Source organism: Drosophila suzukii, assembly GCF_043229965.1.
Source record: "Drosophila suzukii chromosome 2 unlocalized genomic scaffold, CBGP_Dsuzu_IsoJpt1.0 scf_2c, whole genome shotgun sequence".
Taxonomy (NCBI): domain Eukaryota; kingdom Metazoa; phylum Arthropoda; class Insecta; order Diptera; family Drosophilidae; genus Drosophila; species Drosophila suzukii.
In genome coordinates, this window is record NW_027255896.1 from 18,341,672 (window position 1) to 18,354,180 (window position 12,509).

At 41.5% G+C, this 12,509-nt stretch overlaps 3 protein-coding genes across 3 annotated transcripts; all 3 read left to right on the plus strand.

Annotated features, from left to right (window-relative positions):
* The first annotated feature begins 1,129 nt into the window (after window positions 1–1,129).
* On the plus strand, window positions 1,130–3,105 carry LOC139354548 (uncharacterized). Its single transcript, XM_070998802.1, has 3 exons — window positions 1,130–1,676; window positions 1,737–2,806; window positions 2,879–3,105. Exons 1-2 carry the CDS (start codon window positions 1,130–1,132, stop codon window positions 1,757–1,759), a joined length of 570 nt encoding a protein of 189 aa, XP_070854903.1. The 3' UTR covers window positions 1,760–2,806; window positions 2,879–3,105.
* A 1,962-nt stretch (window positions 3,106–5,067) lies between these two features.
* On the plus strand, window positions 5,068–6,420 carry LOC139354549 (uncharacterized). Its single transcript, XM_070998803.1, has 2 exons — window positions 5,068–5,614; window positions 5,675–6,420. The coding sequence occupies exons 1-2, from the start codon at window positions 5,068–5,070 to the stop codon at window positions 5,695–5,697; spliced, it is 570 nt and encodes a 189-aa protein (XP_070854904.1). The 3' UTR covers window positions 5,698–6,420.
* Window positions 6,421–9,032: 2,612 nt separating this feature from the next.
* LOC139354550 (uncharacterized) lies at window positions 9,033–10,381 on the plus strand. Its single transcript, XM_070998804.1, has 2 exons — window positions 9,033–9,579; window positions 9,640–10,381. Exons 1-2 carry the CDS (start codon window positions 9,033–9,035, stop codon window positions 9,660–9,662), a joined length of 570 nt encoding a protein of 189 aa, XP_070854905.1. The 3' UTR covers window positions 9,663–10,381.
* The last annotated feature ends 2,128 nt before the right edge of the window (window positions 10,382–12,509 follow it).

Consider the following 12,509-nt stretch of genomic DNA (forward strand, 5'->3'; position numbering starts at 1 on the left):
TAAGTTTCACCATTGCTTTAACAACAATATGAAAGTACTTGTACACAGTACTTTTATGTACTCAAAATACATCCCCAATCACTCGATACTCGGCACAGGTCGCCAGTTTGTATACGCAAATCGCAACTTGTTTCTCCAGAGGAACTGGAACGGTTAAAAACATGCTCTGCCCCGGACGTAGCAATTCGCACAGTTCGAAAAATGAACTCTTTGACATCCTTAAGTTCTCAAAAAACAAATTTTTCATTTTTAGGCTCTTGCATAAGTGACAAAAATTCATTGCTTCTTGGCCTGCTCCTGAATCTTCGCACTCTAGGTGTCCTCAGGCTGAGAGTCGCGGTTGCAGACGGGTACACCTGCATCAGCATCCTGTGACTCCTAGCCACCAAAAACCGCCTCACTTTTAATAAAGCCATCGATCTTCTGTGCCTCCACACAGCAACTTTGGAAATTAATTTTCCGGTTCTTATTGCAAATGAAGAATTTAACGTTATCCATCGCGTTGTTTGGTTTGTTTACTTTTTGCGAAAGTGTGACCAGACTAAAATACCTAATTTTTTACGTCTGGCATCTCTACTGAAATCAAATCATGAATTGATATGTGTAGCATAAACAGGGATTGTTTTTATATCGCGCTTTAAAGAAATCGCGATTCCCATAGCATAAACATAGTAATAGAGCTCCTCGTGAATATAAAATAGGTGATTATGTGGCTATTCGTAATGTCGATACTACAGCAGATGTAAACAAGAAGTTTGCCCCAAAATATCGTGGGCCATATATGAGAAGCCGTGTTTTTGATAATGATCGATATGAAGTTGTTGATATTGATGATTGTCAATTAACTCAATTGCCATTTAAAAGCATGTTGGATCTGTAGTCATGTTGGCCGAATGTAAATAGTGAAAATATCTTATTTTAATAGACGTAAGAGAATGCCCCATGTAAATATCGATAACAAGCGTTGAATAATTCGATGAAGCACGAGAGGGAAAGTGCGATCACTAAGAAGAGGACGAGGATATTGACAAGACACGAGAACCGGGAATAAGTTAACATAAAGTGAAATTAAAAGCTTTACATATCGGGTGCGGAGTTGAAAGGCCGTAAAAGCTGTAATAACTCGGCTATGAGATACAAGGACATAATAAAGAGTTCGAAATCTGAGTTTAAAGCTATCCAAGACCGAAACAGCGTGTTAGCTGTGAAGGCCATTATGGACCGTCTGGAATCAGCAAAACTGGAGGGGCTGAACCAGGGGGAATCGGGGCTGAGTGAAATCTCGCCTGGGGAGCCAACATTTTCGAGCCCGGGAGATGACGCTTGTGTTGGTAGTGAAAACAAACATGAGCAAGAAAGGGACGACCATAGTATACCGGCAAAAGGCGACAAAGTAGTGGCGTCTGAAGAATATCTGGAAGTTTCTGGCGTGGCGGCTGCGGTCGTGCAGCGGCGTGATCAACTGGTGGCGTCTGAAGAATTTTTGGAAGCTTCTGGCATGGCGGCTGCGGACGTGCAGCGGCGTGATCAAGTGGCGGAAAACGATGAGGCAGAAATCCAACATTTGCAACAAATCGAGAAGCTGTATGTTGCGCGTAAATGGGTGGCTGACTTAGAAAATTCGTTGAGCCAAAATGAACCCGCTCGAGGACATGGCATCGACATGAATGATTTGGGTGCGTTAATTACAGTGTATCGGAGAAACAATGATTTATTTTCGCCATACGTTTGCTTAGGAGATCTGCGAGGTCGTTCATGATTGAGACGGCAGCCCTAACTTGGCCAGCACTGCGAACCGAATTGATAGCTGTATTCGACCTCAAGGTTAAGGTTTAAAACTGGTTAGAGAAATTATCATCCGATTCATCATGGAAGGCTTGGAAGAAAATTCGGGAGCCGCGTTTGCAATGGCTAACTGTAGTTCTTTGGACGACTTGCGGAAGAAATTATGATCTACGATAAATCAAAGTAGACGCTTGGAAAGATTTCAAAGTTGGAGAAGCAAACTAAACGGAAGTCCAATTTCCAGTCGACCAGAAGGCAGGATTCTGAAGCCTCTCGCTGCTACAACTGTCGGCAAATGGGACATTTTGATAGATTGTAGACAACCCAAAATGCCGGAAGGGGTCTGCTTTAACTGCTACAGCACAAAGTATCAGTAACGCCCCAAGCGGAAGACGAAAACTATGGTGGCAGCCGTGCAGGAGAACGCGGGATCTGGTTCGTAGGAGTTGGCAGCAATTCAAGCAATTGAATTATGACGATTGCGAGGTGAAAAGGGAAAATACATACGCATTGCCAGCACAGTGAAGTGCTTTGATCATTTTTGTTCAACAACGTACTAGATCTTGTTAAAAATAGTCGATGATAATATTCTGCCATTACCTGTGTTATTAGATAGAGACTCGCTAAAGATAATCGAAGTTCAATTAGTTCATAAAAAAACAAGAACGCTAAAGTCGAGTATCTCGACTATCAGATAACCGTTACTCAGCTAAAGGGACCAAAGGGAAATGGAGATATGCAAGCAGCAAAGCGAGATTAAAATACGCCACCCACCGGCGGTAGACAGATTTAAGCGTTATGGGCGTTAGAGTTGGCGTGGATCAATCTATAGGTATTGACGAGACCAATACATTTCAGTTAAAATTTTTTATCTAGCATGAAAATTGTAAGCGTCACAGGCTTGGGCGGTTTGTGGGTGTTAAATCGATGGCTTCGATGACCTGGCCAATGAAGTCTTCTACTGTTGATGCACCTGAACTCCTGGTAGAGACATCTATGCCTAGGAGCCGCCAAACTTCAAGTAAGCATATTAATTATCATTAACGGTAACACGATGGTAATTTTTAATGATTTCACTTCATTTTTAAATAAGGCAATCGTCGTGCAGATGGTTCAGAAGATGTCAAACGACAACAAGGAGGCGTTGGACATGCTGGAGGTGCAGAACCAGGAGTTCCTTGAGGCTCAACGGGAAATCGACGCCACCTTTGTGCAGAGCATGCGCGATGTTCTTGCGGAGGATCGGGCCGAGACCCAAAGATTCATGCGAGTGTTCTTCAACTCCAATTAAAGCTGAAATGTTTCGAAACAAAACTAAAAGTGCAATTTTCTTTTATATTGAACTGCTTCGCAAAGGAAAGTTAGATACAATGTATTCCTTAATGTGTTCCCTAAGATCAGATGGATCTCATTCAGGAGATTCCAATACTTTGCTGGTTACTTTCATATTCGTTGATTGGCGTAAACTTCTGCTTTCTTATTTCCACGAAGTTATGAAGTACATATCATGTTTATAATCGGTATCTACTCTTTTGGCCAGGCACCTCCAGCGTCCTATCAATCGACCAAAGGCATTCACCACTACAATTCTGCCCGAGCTAAGGTAGCAGTTGAACGACTCTTCCTGTTAGGTATCCAGTATATGGTTTTAGAAGCCACGGTAGCAATGGGTATGCAGGATCTCTTAGGATAATGAAGGGAATCTTTTTGTTGCCCATCAGTTTTACAAATTCCGAAATAATTCGGCTATGGTTCTTGAAAATTCCAGATTCTTTAAAGACCGTCGCGTCGTGGACACTTCCTGGCAATTTCATGCTGACGTCTCTAAACCTAAAAATAAATAATATTTGGAAAAAAAACCAATACCTAAATATGGTTTTACTTACAAGTAATTGTTGTCAACTACAGCTTTCATGACCATCGATTCCCATCCCTTGTGATTAACGAAATCCATGTAGCCAATCTTTGGGGCTTTAACAGGAATGTGTGTTCCTAAATAATTTTTACAAAGCGTTTATAATTTGTAATTAATATTCTAAAAGGCATTTTACCATCAATAGCTCCAATCACGTTAGGAATGTGACACATTTTTTGAAATGCACCTGCATTTTGAATGCATTCATCCAGTTTTGGCAATGAAATTAATACACTCGTAAGTTTCACCATTGCTTTAACAACAATATGAAAGTACTTGTACACAGTACTTTTATGTACTCAAAATACATCCCCAATCACTCGATACTCGGCACAGGTCGCCAGTTTGTATACGCAAATCGCAACTTGTTTCTCCAGAGGAACTGGAACGGTTAAAAACATGCTCTGCCCCGGACGTAGCAATTCGCACAGTTCGAAAAATGAACTCTTTGACATCCTTAAGTTCTCAAAAAACAAATTTTTCATTTTTAGGCTCTTGCATAAGTGACAAAAATTCATTGCTTCTTGGCCTGCTCCTGAATCTTCGCACTCTAGGTGTCCTCAGGCTGAGAGTCGCGGTTGCAGACGGGTACACCTGCATCAGCATCCTGTGACTCCTAGCCACCAAAAACCGCCTCACTTTTAATAAAGCCATCGATCTTCTGTGCCTCCACACAGCAACTTTGGAAATTAATTTTCCGGTTCTTATTGCAAATGAAGAATTTAACGTTATCCATCGCGTTGTTTGGTTTGTTTACTTTTTGCGAAAGTGTGACCAGACTAAAATACCTAATTTTTTACGTCTGGCATCTCTACTGAAATCAAATCATGAATTGATATGTGTAGCATAAACAGGGATTGTTTTTATATCGCGCTTTAAAGAAATCGCGATTCCCATAGCATAAACATAGTAATAGAGCTCCTCGTGAATATAAAATAGGTGATTATGTGGCTATTCGTAATGTCGATACTACAGCAGATGTAAACAAGAAGTTTGCCCCAAAATATCGTGGGCCATATATGAGAAGCCGTGTTTTTGATAATGATTGATATGAAGTTGTTGATATTGATGATTGTCAATTAACTCAATTGCCATTTAAAAGCATGTTGGATCTGTAGTCATGTTGGCCGAATGTAAATAGTGAAAATATCTTATTTTAATAGACGTAAGAGAATGCCCCATGTAAATATCGATAACAAGCGTTGAATAATTCGATGAAGCACGAGAGGGAAAGTGCGATCACTAAGAAGAGGACGAGGATATTGACAAGACACGAGAACCGGGAATAAGTTAACATAAAGTGAAATTAAAAGCTTTACATATCGGGTGCGGAGTTGAAAGGCCGTAAAAGCTGTAATAACTCGGCTATGAGATACAAGGACATAATAAAGAGTTCGAAATCTGAGTTTAAAGCTATCCAAGACCGAAACAGCGTGTTAGCTGTGAAGGCCATTATGGACCGTCTGGAATCAGCAAAACTGGAGGGGCTGAACCAGGGGGAATCGGGGCTGAGTGAAATCTCGCCTGGGGAGCCAACATTTTCGAGCCCGGGAGATGACGCTTGTGTTGGTAGTGAAAACAAACATGAGCAAGAAAGGGACGACCATAGTATACCGGCAAAAGGCGACAAAGTAGTGGCGTCTGAAGAATATCTGGAAGTTTCTGGCGTGGCGGCTGCGGTCGTGCAGCGGCGTGATCAACTGGTGGCGTCTGAAGAATTTTTGGAAGCTTCTGGCATGGCGGCTGCGGACGTGCAGCGGCGTGATCAAGTGGCGGAAAACGATGAGGCAGAAATCCAACATTTGCAACAAATCGAGAAGCTGTATGTTGCGCGTAAATGGGTGGCTGACTTAGAAAATTCGTTGAGCCAAAATGAACCCGCTCGAGGACATGGCATCGACATGAATGATTTGGGTGCGTTAATTACAGTGTATCGGAGAAACAATGATTTATTTTCGCCATACGTTTGCTTAGGAGATCTGCGAGGTCGTTCATGATTGAGACGGCAGCCCTAACTTGGCCAGCACTGCGAACCGAATTGATAGCTGTATTCGACCTCAAGGTTAAGGTTTAAAACTGGTTAGAGAAATTATCATCCGATTCATCATGGAAGGCTTGGAAGAAAATTCGGGAGCCGCGTTTGCAATGGCTAACTGTAGTTCTTTGGACGACTTGCGGAAGAAATTATGATCTACGATAAATCAAAGTAGACGCTTGGAAAGATTTCAAAGTTGGAGAAGCAAACTAAACGGAAGTCCAATTTCCAGTCGACCAGAAGGCAGGATTCTGAAGCCTCTCGCTGCTACAACTGTCGGCAAATGGGACATTTTGATAGATTGTAGACAACCCAAAATGCCGGAAGGGGTCTGCTTTAACTGCTACAGCACAAAGTATCAGTAACGCCCCAAGCGGAAGACGAAAACTATGGTGGCAGCCGTGCAGGAGAACGCGGGATCTGGTTCGTAGGAGTTGGCAGCAATTCAAGCAATTGAATTATGACGATTGCGAGGTGAAAAGGGAAAATACATACGCATTGCCAGCACAGTGAAGTGCTTTGATCATTTTTGTTCAACAACGTACTAGATCTTGTTAAAAATAGTCGATGATAATATTCTGCCATTACCTGTGTTATTAGATAGAGACTCGCTAAAGATAATCGAAGTTCAATTAGTTCATAAAAAAACAAGGAAGAACGCTAAAGTCGAGTATCTCGACTATCAGATACCCGTTACTCAGCTAAAGGGACCAAAGGGAAATGGAGATATGCAAGCAGCAAAGCGAGATTAAAATACGCCACCCACCGGCGGTAGACAGATTTAAGCGTTATGGGCGTTAGAGTTGGCGTGGATCAATCTATAGGTATTGACGAGACCAATACATTTCAGTCAAAATTTTTTATCTAGCATGAAAATAGTAAGCGTCACAGGCTTGGGCGGTTTGTGGGTGTTAAATCGATGGCTTCGATGACCTGGCCAATGAAGTCTTCTACTGTTGATGCACCTGAACTCCTGGTAGAGACATCTATGCCTAGGAGCCGCCAAACTTCAAGTAAGCATATTAATTATCATTAACGGTAACACGATGGTAATTTTTAATGATTTCACTTCATTTTTAAATAAGGCAATCGTCGTGCAGATGGTTCAGAAGATGTCAAACGACAACAAGGAGGCGTTGGACATGCTGGAGGTGCAGAACCAGGAGTTCCTTGAGGCTCAACGGGAAATCGACGCCACCTTTGTGCAGAGCATGCGCGATGTTCTTGCGGAGGATCGGGCCGAGACCCAAAGATTCATGCGAGTGTTCTTCAACTCCAATTAAAGCTGAAATGTTTCGAAACAAAACTAAAAGTGCAATTTTCTTTTATATTGAACTGCTTCGCAAAGGAAAGTTAGATACAATGTATTCCTTAATGTGTTCCCTAAGATCAGATGGATCTCATTCAGGAGATTCCAATACTTGGTTACAATGCCAGTCTGGTGGTTGCTGGTTACTTTCATATTCGTTGATTGGCGTAAACTTCTGCTTTCTTATTTCCACGAAGTTATGAAGTACATATCATGTTTATAATCGGTATCTACTCTTTTGGCCAGGCACCTCCAGCGTCCTATCAATCGACCAAAGGCATTCACCACTACAATTCTGCCCGAGCTAAGGTAGCAGTTGAACGACTCTTCCTGTTAGGTATCCAGTATATGGTTTTAGAAGCCACGGTAGCAATGGGTATGCAGGATCTCTTAGGATAATGAAGGGAATCTTTTTGTTGCCCATCAGTTTTACAAATTCCGAAATAATTCGGCTATGGTTCTTGAAAATTCCAGATTCTTTAAAGACCGTCGCGTCGTGGACACTTCCTGGCAATTTCATGCTGACGTCTCTAAACCTAAAAATAAATAATATTTGGAAAAAAAACCAATACCTAAATATGGTTTTACTTACAAGTAATTGTTGTCAACTACAGCTTTCATGACCATCGATTCCCATCCCTTGTGATTAACGAAATCCATGTAGCCAATCTTTGGGGCTTTAACAGGAATGTGTGTTCCTAAATAATTTTTACAAAGCGTTTATAATTTGTAATTAATATTCTAAAAGGCATTTTACCATCAATAGCTCCAATCACGTTAGGAATGTGACACATTTTTTGAAATGCACCTGCATTTTGAATGCATTCATCCAGTTTTGGCAATGAAATTAATACACTCGTAAGTTTCACCATTGCTTTAACAACAATATGAAAGTACTTGTACACAGTACTTTTATGTACTCAAAATACATCCCCAATCACTCGATACTCGGCACAGGTCGCCAGTTTGTATACGCAAATCGCAACTTGTTTCTCCAGAGGAACTGGAACGGTTAAAAACATGCTCTGCCCCGGACGTAGCAATTCGCACAGTTCGAAAAATGAACTCTTTGACATCCTTAAGTTCTCAAAAAACAAATTTTTCATTTTTAGGCTCTTGCATAAGTGACAAAAATTCATTGCTTCTTGGCCTGCTCCTGAATCTTCGCACTCTAGGTGTCCTCAGGCTGAGAGTCGCGGTTGCAGACGGGTACACCTGCATCAGCATCCTGTGACTCCTAGCCACCAAAAACCGCCTCACTTTTAATAAAGCCATCGATCTTCTGTGCCTCCACACAGCAACTTTGGAAATTAATTTTCCGGTTCTTATTGCAAATGAAGAATTTAACGTTATCCATCGCGTTGTTTGGTTTGTTTACTTTTTGCGAAAGTGTGACCAGACTAAAATACCTAATTTTTTACGTCTGGCATCTCTACTGAAATCAAATCATGAATTGATATGTGTAGCATAAACAGGGATTGTTTTTATATCGCGCTTTAAAGAAATCGCGATTCCCATAGCATAAACATAGTAATAGAGCTCCTCGTGAATATAAAATAGGTGATTATGTGGCTATTCGTAATGTCGATACTACAGCAGATGTAAACAAGAAGTTTGCCCCAAAATATCGTGGGCCATATATGAGAAGCCGTGTTTTTGATAATGATTGATATGAAGTTGTTGATATTGATGATTGTCAATTAACTCAATTGCCATTTAAAAGCATGTTGGATCTGTAGTCATGTTGGCCGAATGTAAATAGTGAAAATATCTTATTTTAATAGACGTAAGAGAATGCCCCATGTAAATATCGATAACAAGCGTTGAATAATTCGATGAAGCACGAGAGGGAAAGTGCGATCACTAAGAAGAGGACGAGGATATTGACAAGACACGAGAACCGGGAATAAGTTAACATAAAGTGAAATTAAAAGCTTTACATATCGGGTGCGGAGTTGAAAGGCCGTAAAAGCTGTAATAACTCGGCTATGAGATACAAGGACATAATAAAGAGTTCGAAATCTGAGTTTAAAGCTATCCAAGACCGAAACAGCGTGTTAGCTGTGAAGGCCATTATGGACCGTCTGGAATCAGCAAAACTGGAGGGGCTGAACCAGGGGGAATCGGGGCTGAGTGAAATCTCGCCTGGGGAGCCAACATTTTCGAGCCCGGGAGATGACGCTTGTGTTGGTAGTGAAAACAAACATGAGCAAGAAAGGGACGACCATAGTATACCGGCAAAAGGCGACAAAGTAGTGGCGTCTGAAGAATATCTGGAAGTTTCTGGCGTGGCGGCTGCGGTCGTGCAGCGGCGTGATCAACTGGTGGCGTCTGAAGAATTTTTGGAAGCTTCTGGCATGGCGGCTGCGGACGTGCAGCGGCGTGATCAAGTGGCGGAAAACGATGAGGCAGAAATCCAACATTTGCAACAAATCGAGAAGCTGTATGTTGCGCGTAAATGGGTGGCTGACTTAGAAAATTCGTTGAGCCAAAATGAACCCGCTCGAGGACATGGCATCGACATGAATGATTTGGGTGCGTTAATTACAGTGTATCGGAGAAACAATGATTTATTTTCGCCATACGTTTGCTTAGGAGATCTGCGAGGTCGTTCATGATTGAGACGGCAGCCCTAACTTGGCCAGCACTGCGAACCGAATTGATAGCTGTATTCGACCTCAAGGTTAAGGTTTAAAACTGGTTAGAGAAATTATCATCCGATTCATCATGGAAGGCTTGGAAGAAAATTCGGGAGCCGCGTTTGCAATGGCTACAGTTCTTTGGACGACTTGCGGAAGAAATTATGAACTACGATAAATCAAAGTAGACGCTTGGAAAGATTTCAAAGTTGGAGAAGCAAACTAAACGGAAGTCCAATTTCAAGTCGACCAGAAGGCAGGATTCTGAAGCCTCTCGCTGCTACAACTGTCGGCAAATGGGACATTTTGATAGATTGTAGACAACCCAAAATGCCGGAAGGGGTCTGCTTTAACTGCTACAGCACAAAGTATCAGTAACGCCCCAAGCGGAAGACGAAAACTATGGTGGCAGCCGTGCAGGAGAACGCGGGATCTGGTTCGTAGGAGTTGGCAGCAATTCAAGCAATTGAATTATGACGATTGCGAGGTGAAAAGGGAAAATACATACGCATTGCCAGCACAGTGAAGTGCTTTGATCATTTTTGTTCAACAACGTACTAGATCTTGTTAAAAATAGTCGATGATAATATTCTGCCATTACCTGTGTTATTAGATAGAGACTCGCTAAAGATAATCGAAGTTCAATTAGTTCATAAAAAAACAAGGAAGAACGCTAAAGTCGAGTATCTCGACTATCAGATACCCGTTACTCAGCTAAAGGGACCAAAGGGAAATGGAGATATGCAAGCAGCAAAGCGAGATTAAAATACGCCACCCACCGGCGGTAGACAGATTTAAGCGTTATGGGCGTTAGAGTTGGCGTGGATCAATCTATAGGTATTGACGAGACCAATACATTTCAGTTAAAATTTTTTATCTAGCATGAAAATTGTAAGCGTCACAGGCTTGGGCGGTTTGTGGGTGTTAAATCGATGGCTTCGATGACCTGGCCAATGAAGTCTTCTACTGTTGATGAACCTGAACTCCTGGTAGAGACATCTATGCCTAGGAGCCGCCAAACTTCAAGTAAGCATATTAATTATCATTAACGGTAACACGATGGTAATTTTTAATGATTTCACTTCATTTTTAAATAAGGCAATCGTCGTGCAGATGGTTCAGAAGATGTCAAACGACAACAAGGAGGCGTTGGACATGCTGGAGGTGCAGAACCAGGAGTTCCTTGAGGCTCAACGGGAAATCGACGCCACCTTTGTGCAGAGCATGCGCGATGTTCTTGCGGAGGATCGGGCCGAGACCCAAAGATTCATGCGAGTGTTCTTCAACTCCAATTAAAGCTGAAATGTTTCGAAACAAAACTAAAAGTGCAATTTTCTTTTATATTGAACTGCTTCGCAAAGGAAAGTTAGATACAATGTATTCCTTAATGTGTTCCCTAAGATCAGATGGATCTCATTCAGGAGATTCCAATACTTGGTTACAATGCCAGTCTGGTGGTTGCTGGTTACTTTCATATTCGTTGATTGGCGTAAACTTCTGCTTTCTTATTTCCACGAAGTTATGAAGTACATATCATGTTTATAATCGGTATCTACTCTTTTGGCCAGGCACCTCCAGCGTCCTATCAATCGACCAAAGGCATTCACCACTACAATTCTGCCCGAGCTAAGGTAGCAGTTGAACGACTCTTCCTGTTAGGTATCCAGTATATGGTTTTAGAAGCCACGGTAGCAATGGGTATGCAGGATCTCTTAGGATAATGAAGGGAATCTTTTTGTTGCCCATCAGTTTTACAAATTCCGAAATAATTCGGCTATGGTTCTTGAAAATTCCAGATTCTTTAAAGACCGTCGCGTCGTGGACACTTCCTGGCAATTTCATGCTGACGTCTCTAAACCTAAAAATAAATAATATTTGGAAAAAAAACCAATACCTAAATATGGTTTTACTTACAAGTAATTGTTGTCAACTACAGCTTTCATGACCATCGATTCCCATCCCTTGTGATTAACGAAATCCATGTAGCCAATCTTTGGGGCTTTAACAGGAATGTGTGTTCCTAAATAATTTTTACAAAGCGTTTATAATTTGTAATTAATATTCTAAAAGGCATTTTACCATCAATAGCTCCAATCACGTTAGGAATGTGACACATTTTTTGAAATGCACCTGCATTTTGAATGCATTCATCCAGTTTTGGCAATGAAATTAATACACTCGTAAGTTTCACCATTGCTTTAACAACAATATGAAAGTACTTGTACACAGTACTTTTATGTACTCAAAATACATCCCCAATCACTCGATACTCGGCACAGGTCGCCAGTTTGTATACGCAAATCGCAACTTGTTTCTCCAGAGGAACTGGAACGGTTAAAAACATGCTCTGCCCCGGACGTAGCAATTCGCACAGTTCGAAAAATGAACTCTTTGACATCCTTAAGTTCTCAAAAAACAAATTTTTCATTTTTAGGCTCTTGCATAAGTGACAAAAATTCATTGCTTCTTGGCCTGCTCCTGAATCTTCGCACTCTAGGTGTCCTCAGGCTGAGAGTCGCGGTTGCAGACGGGTACACCTGCATCAGCATCCTGTGACTCCTAGCCACCAAAAACCGCCTCACTTTTAATAAAGCCATCGATCTTCTGTGCCTCCACACAGCAACTTTGGAAATTAATTTTCCGGTTCTTATTGCAAATGAAGAATTTAACGTTATCCATCGCGTTGTTTGGTTTGTTTACTTTTTGCGAAAGTGTGACCAGACTAAAATACCTAATTTTTTACGTCTGGCATCTCTACTGAAATCAAATCATGAATTGATATGTGTAGCATAAACAGGGATTGTTTTTATATCGCGCTTTAAAGAA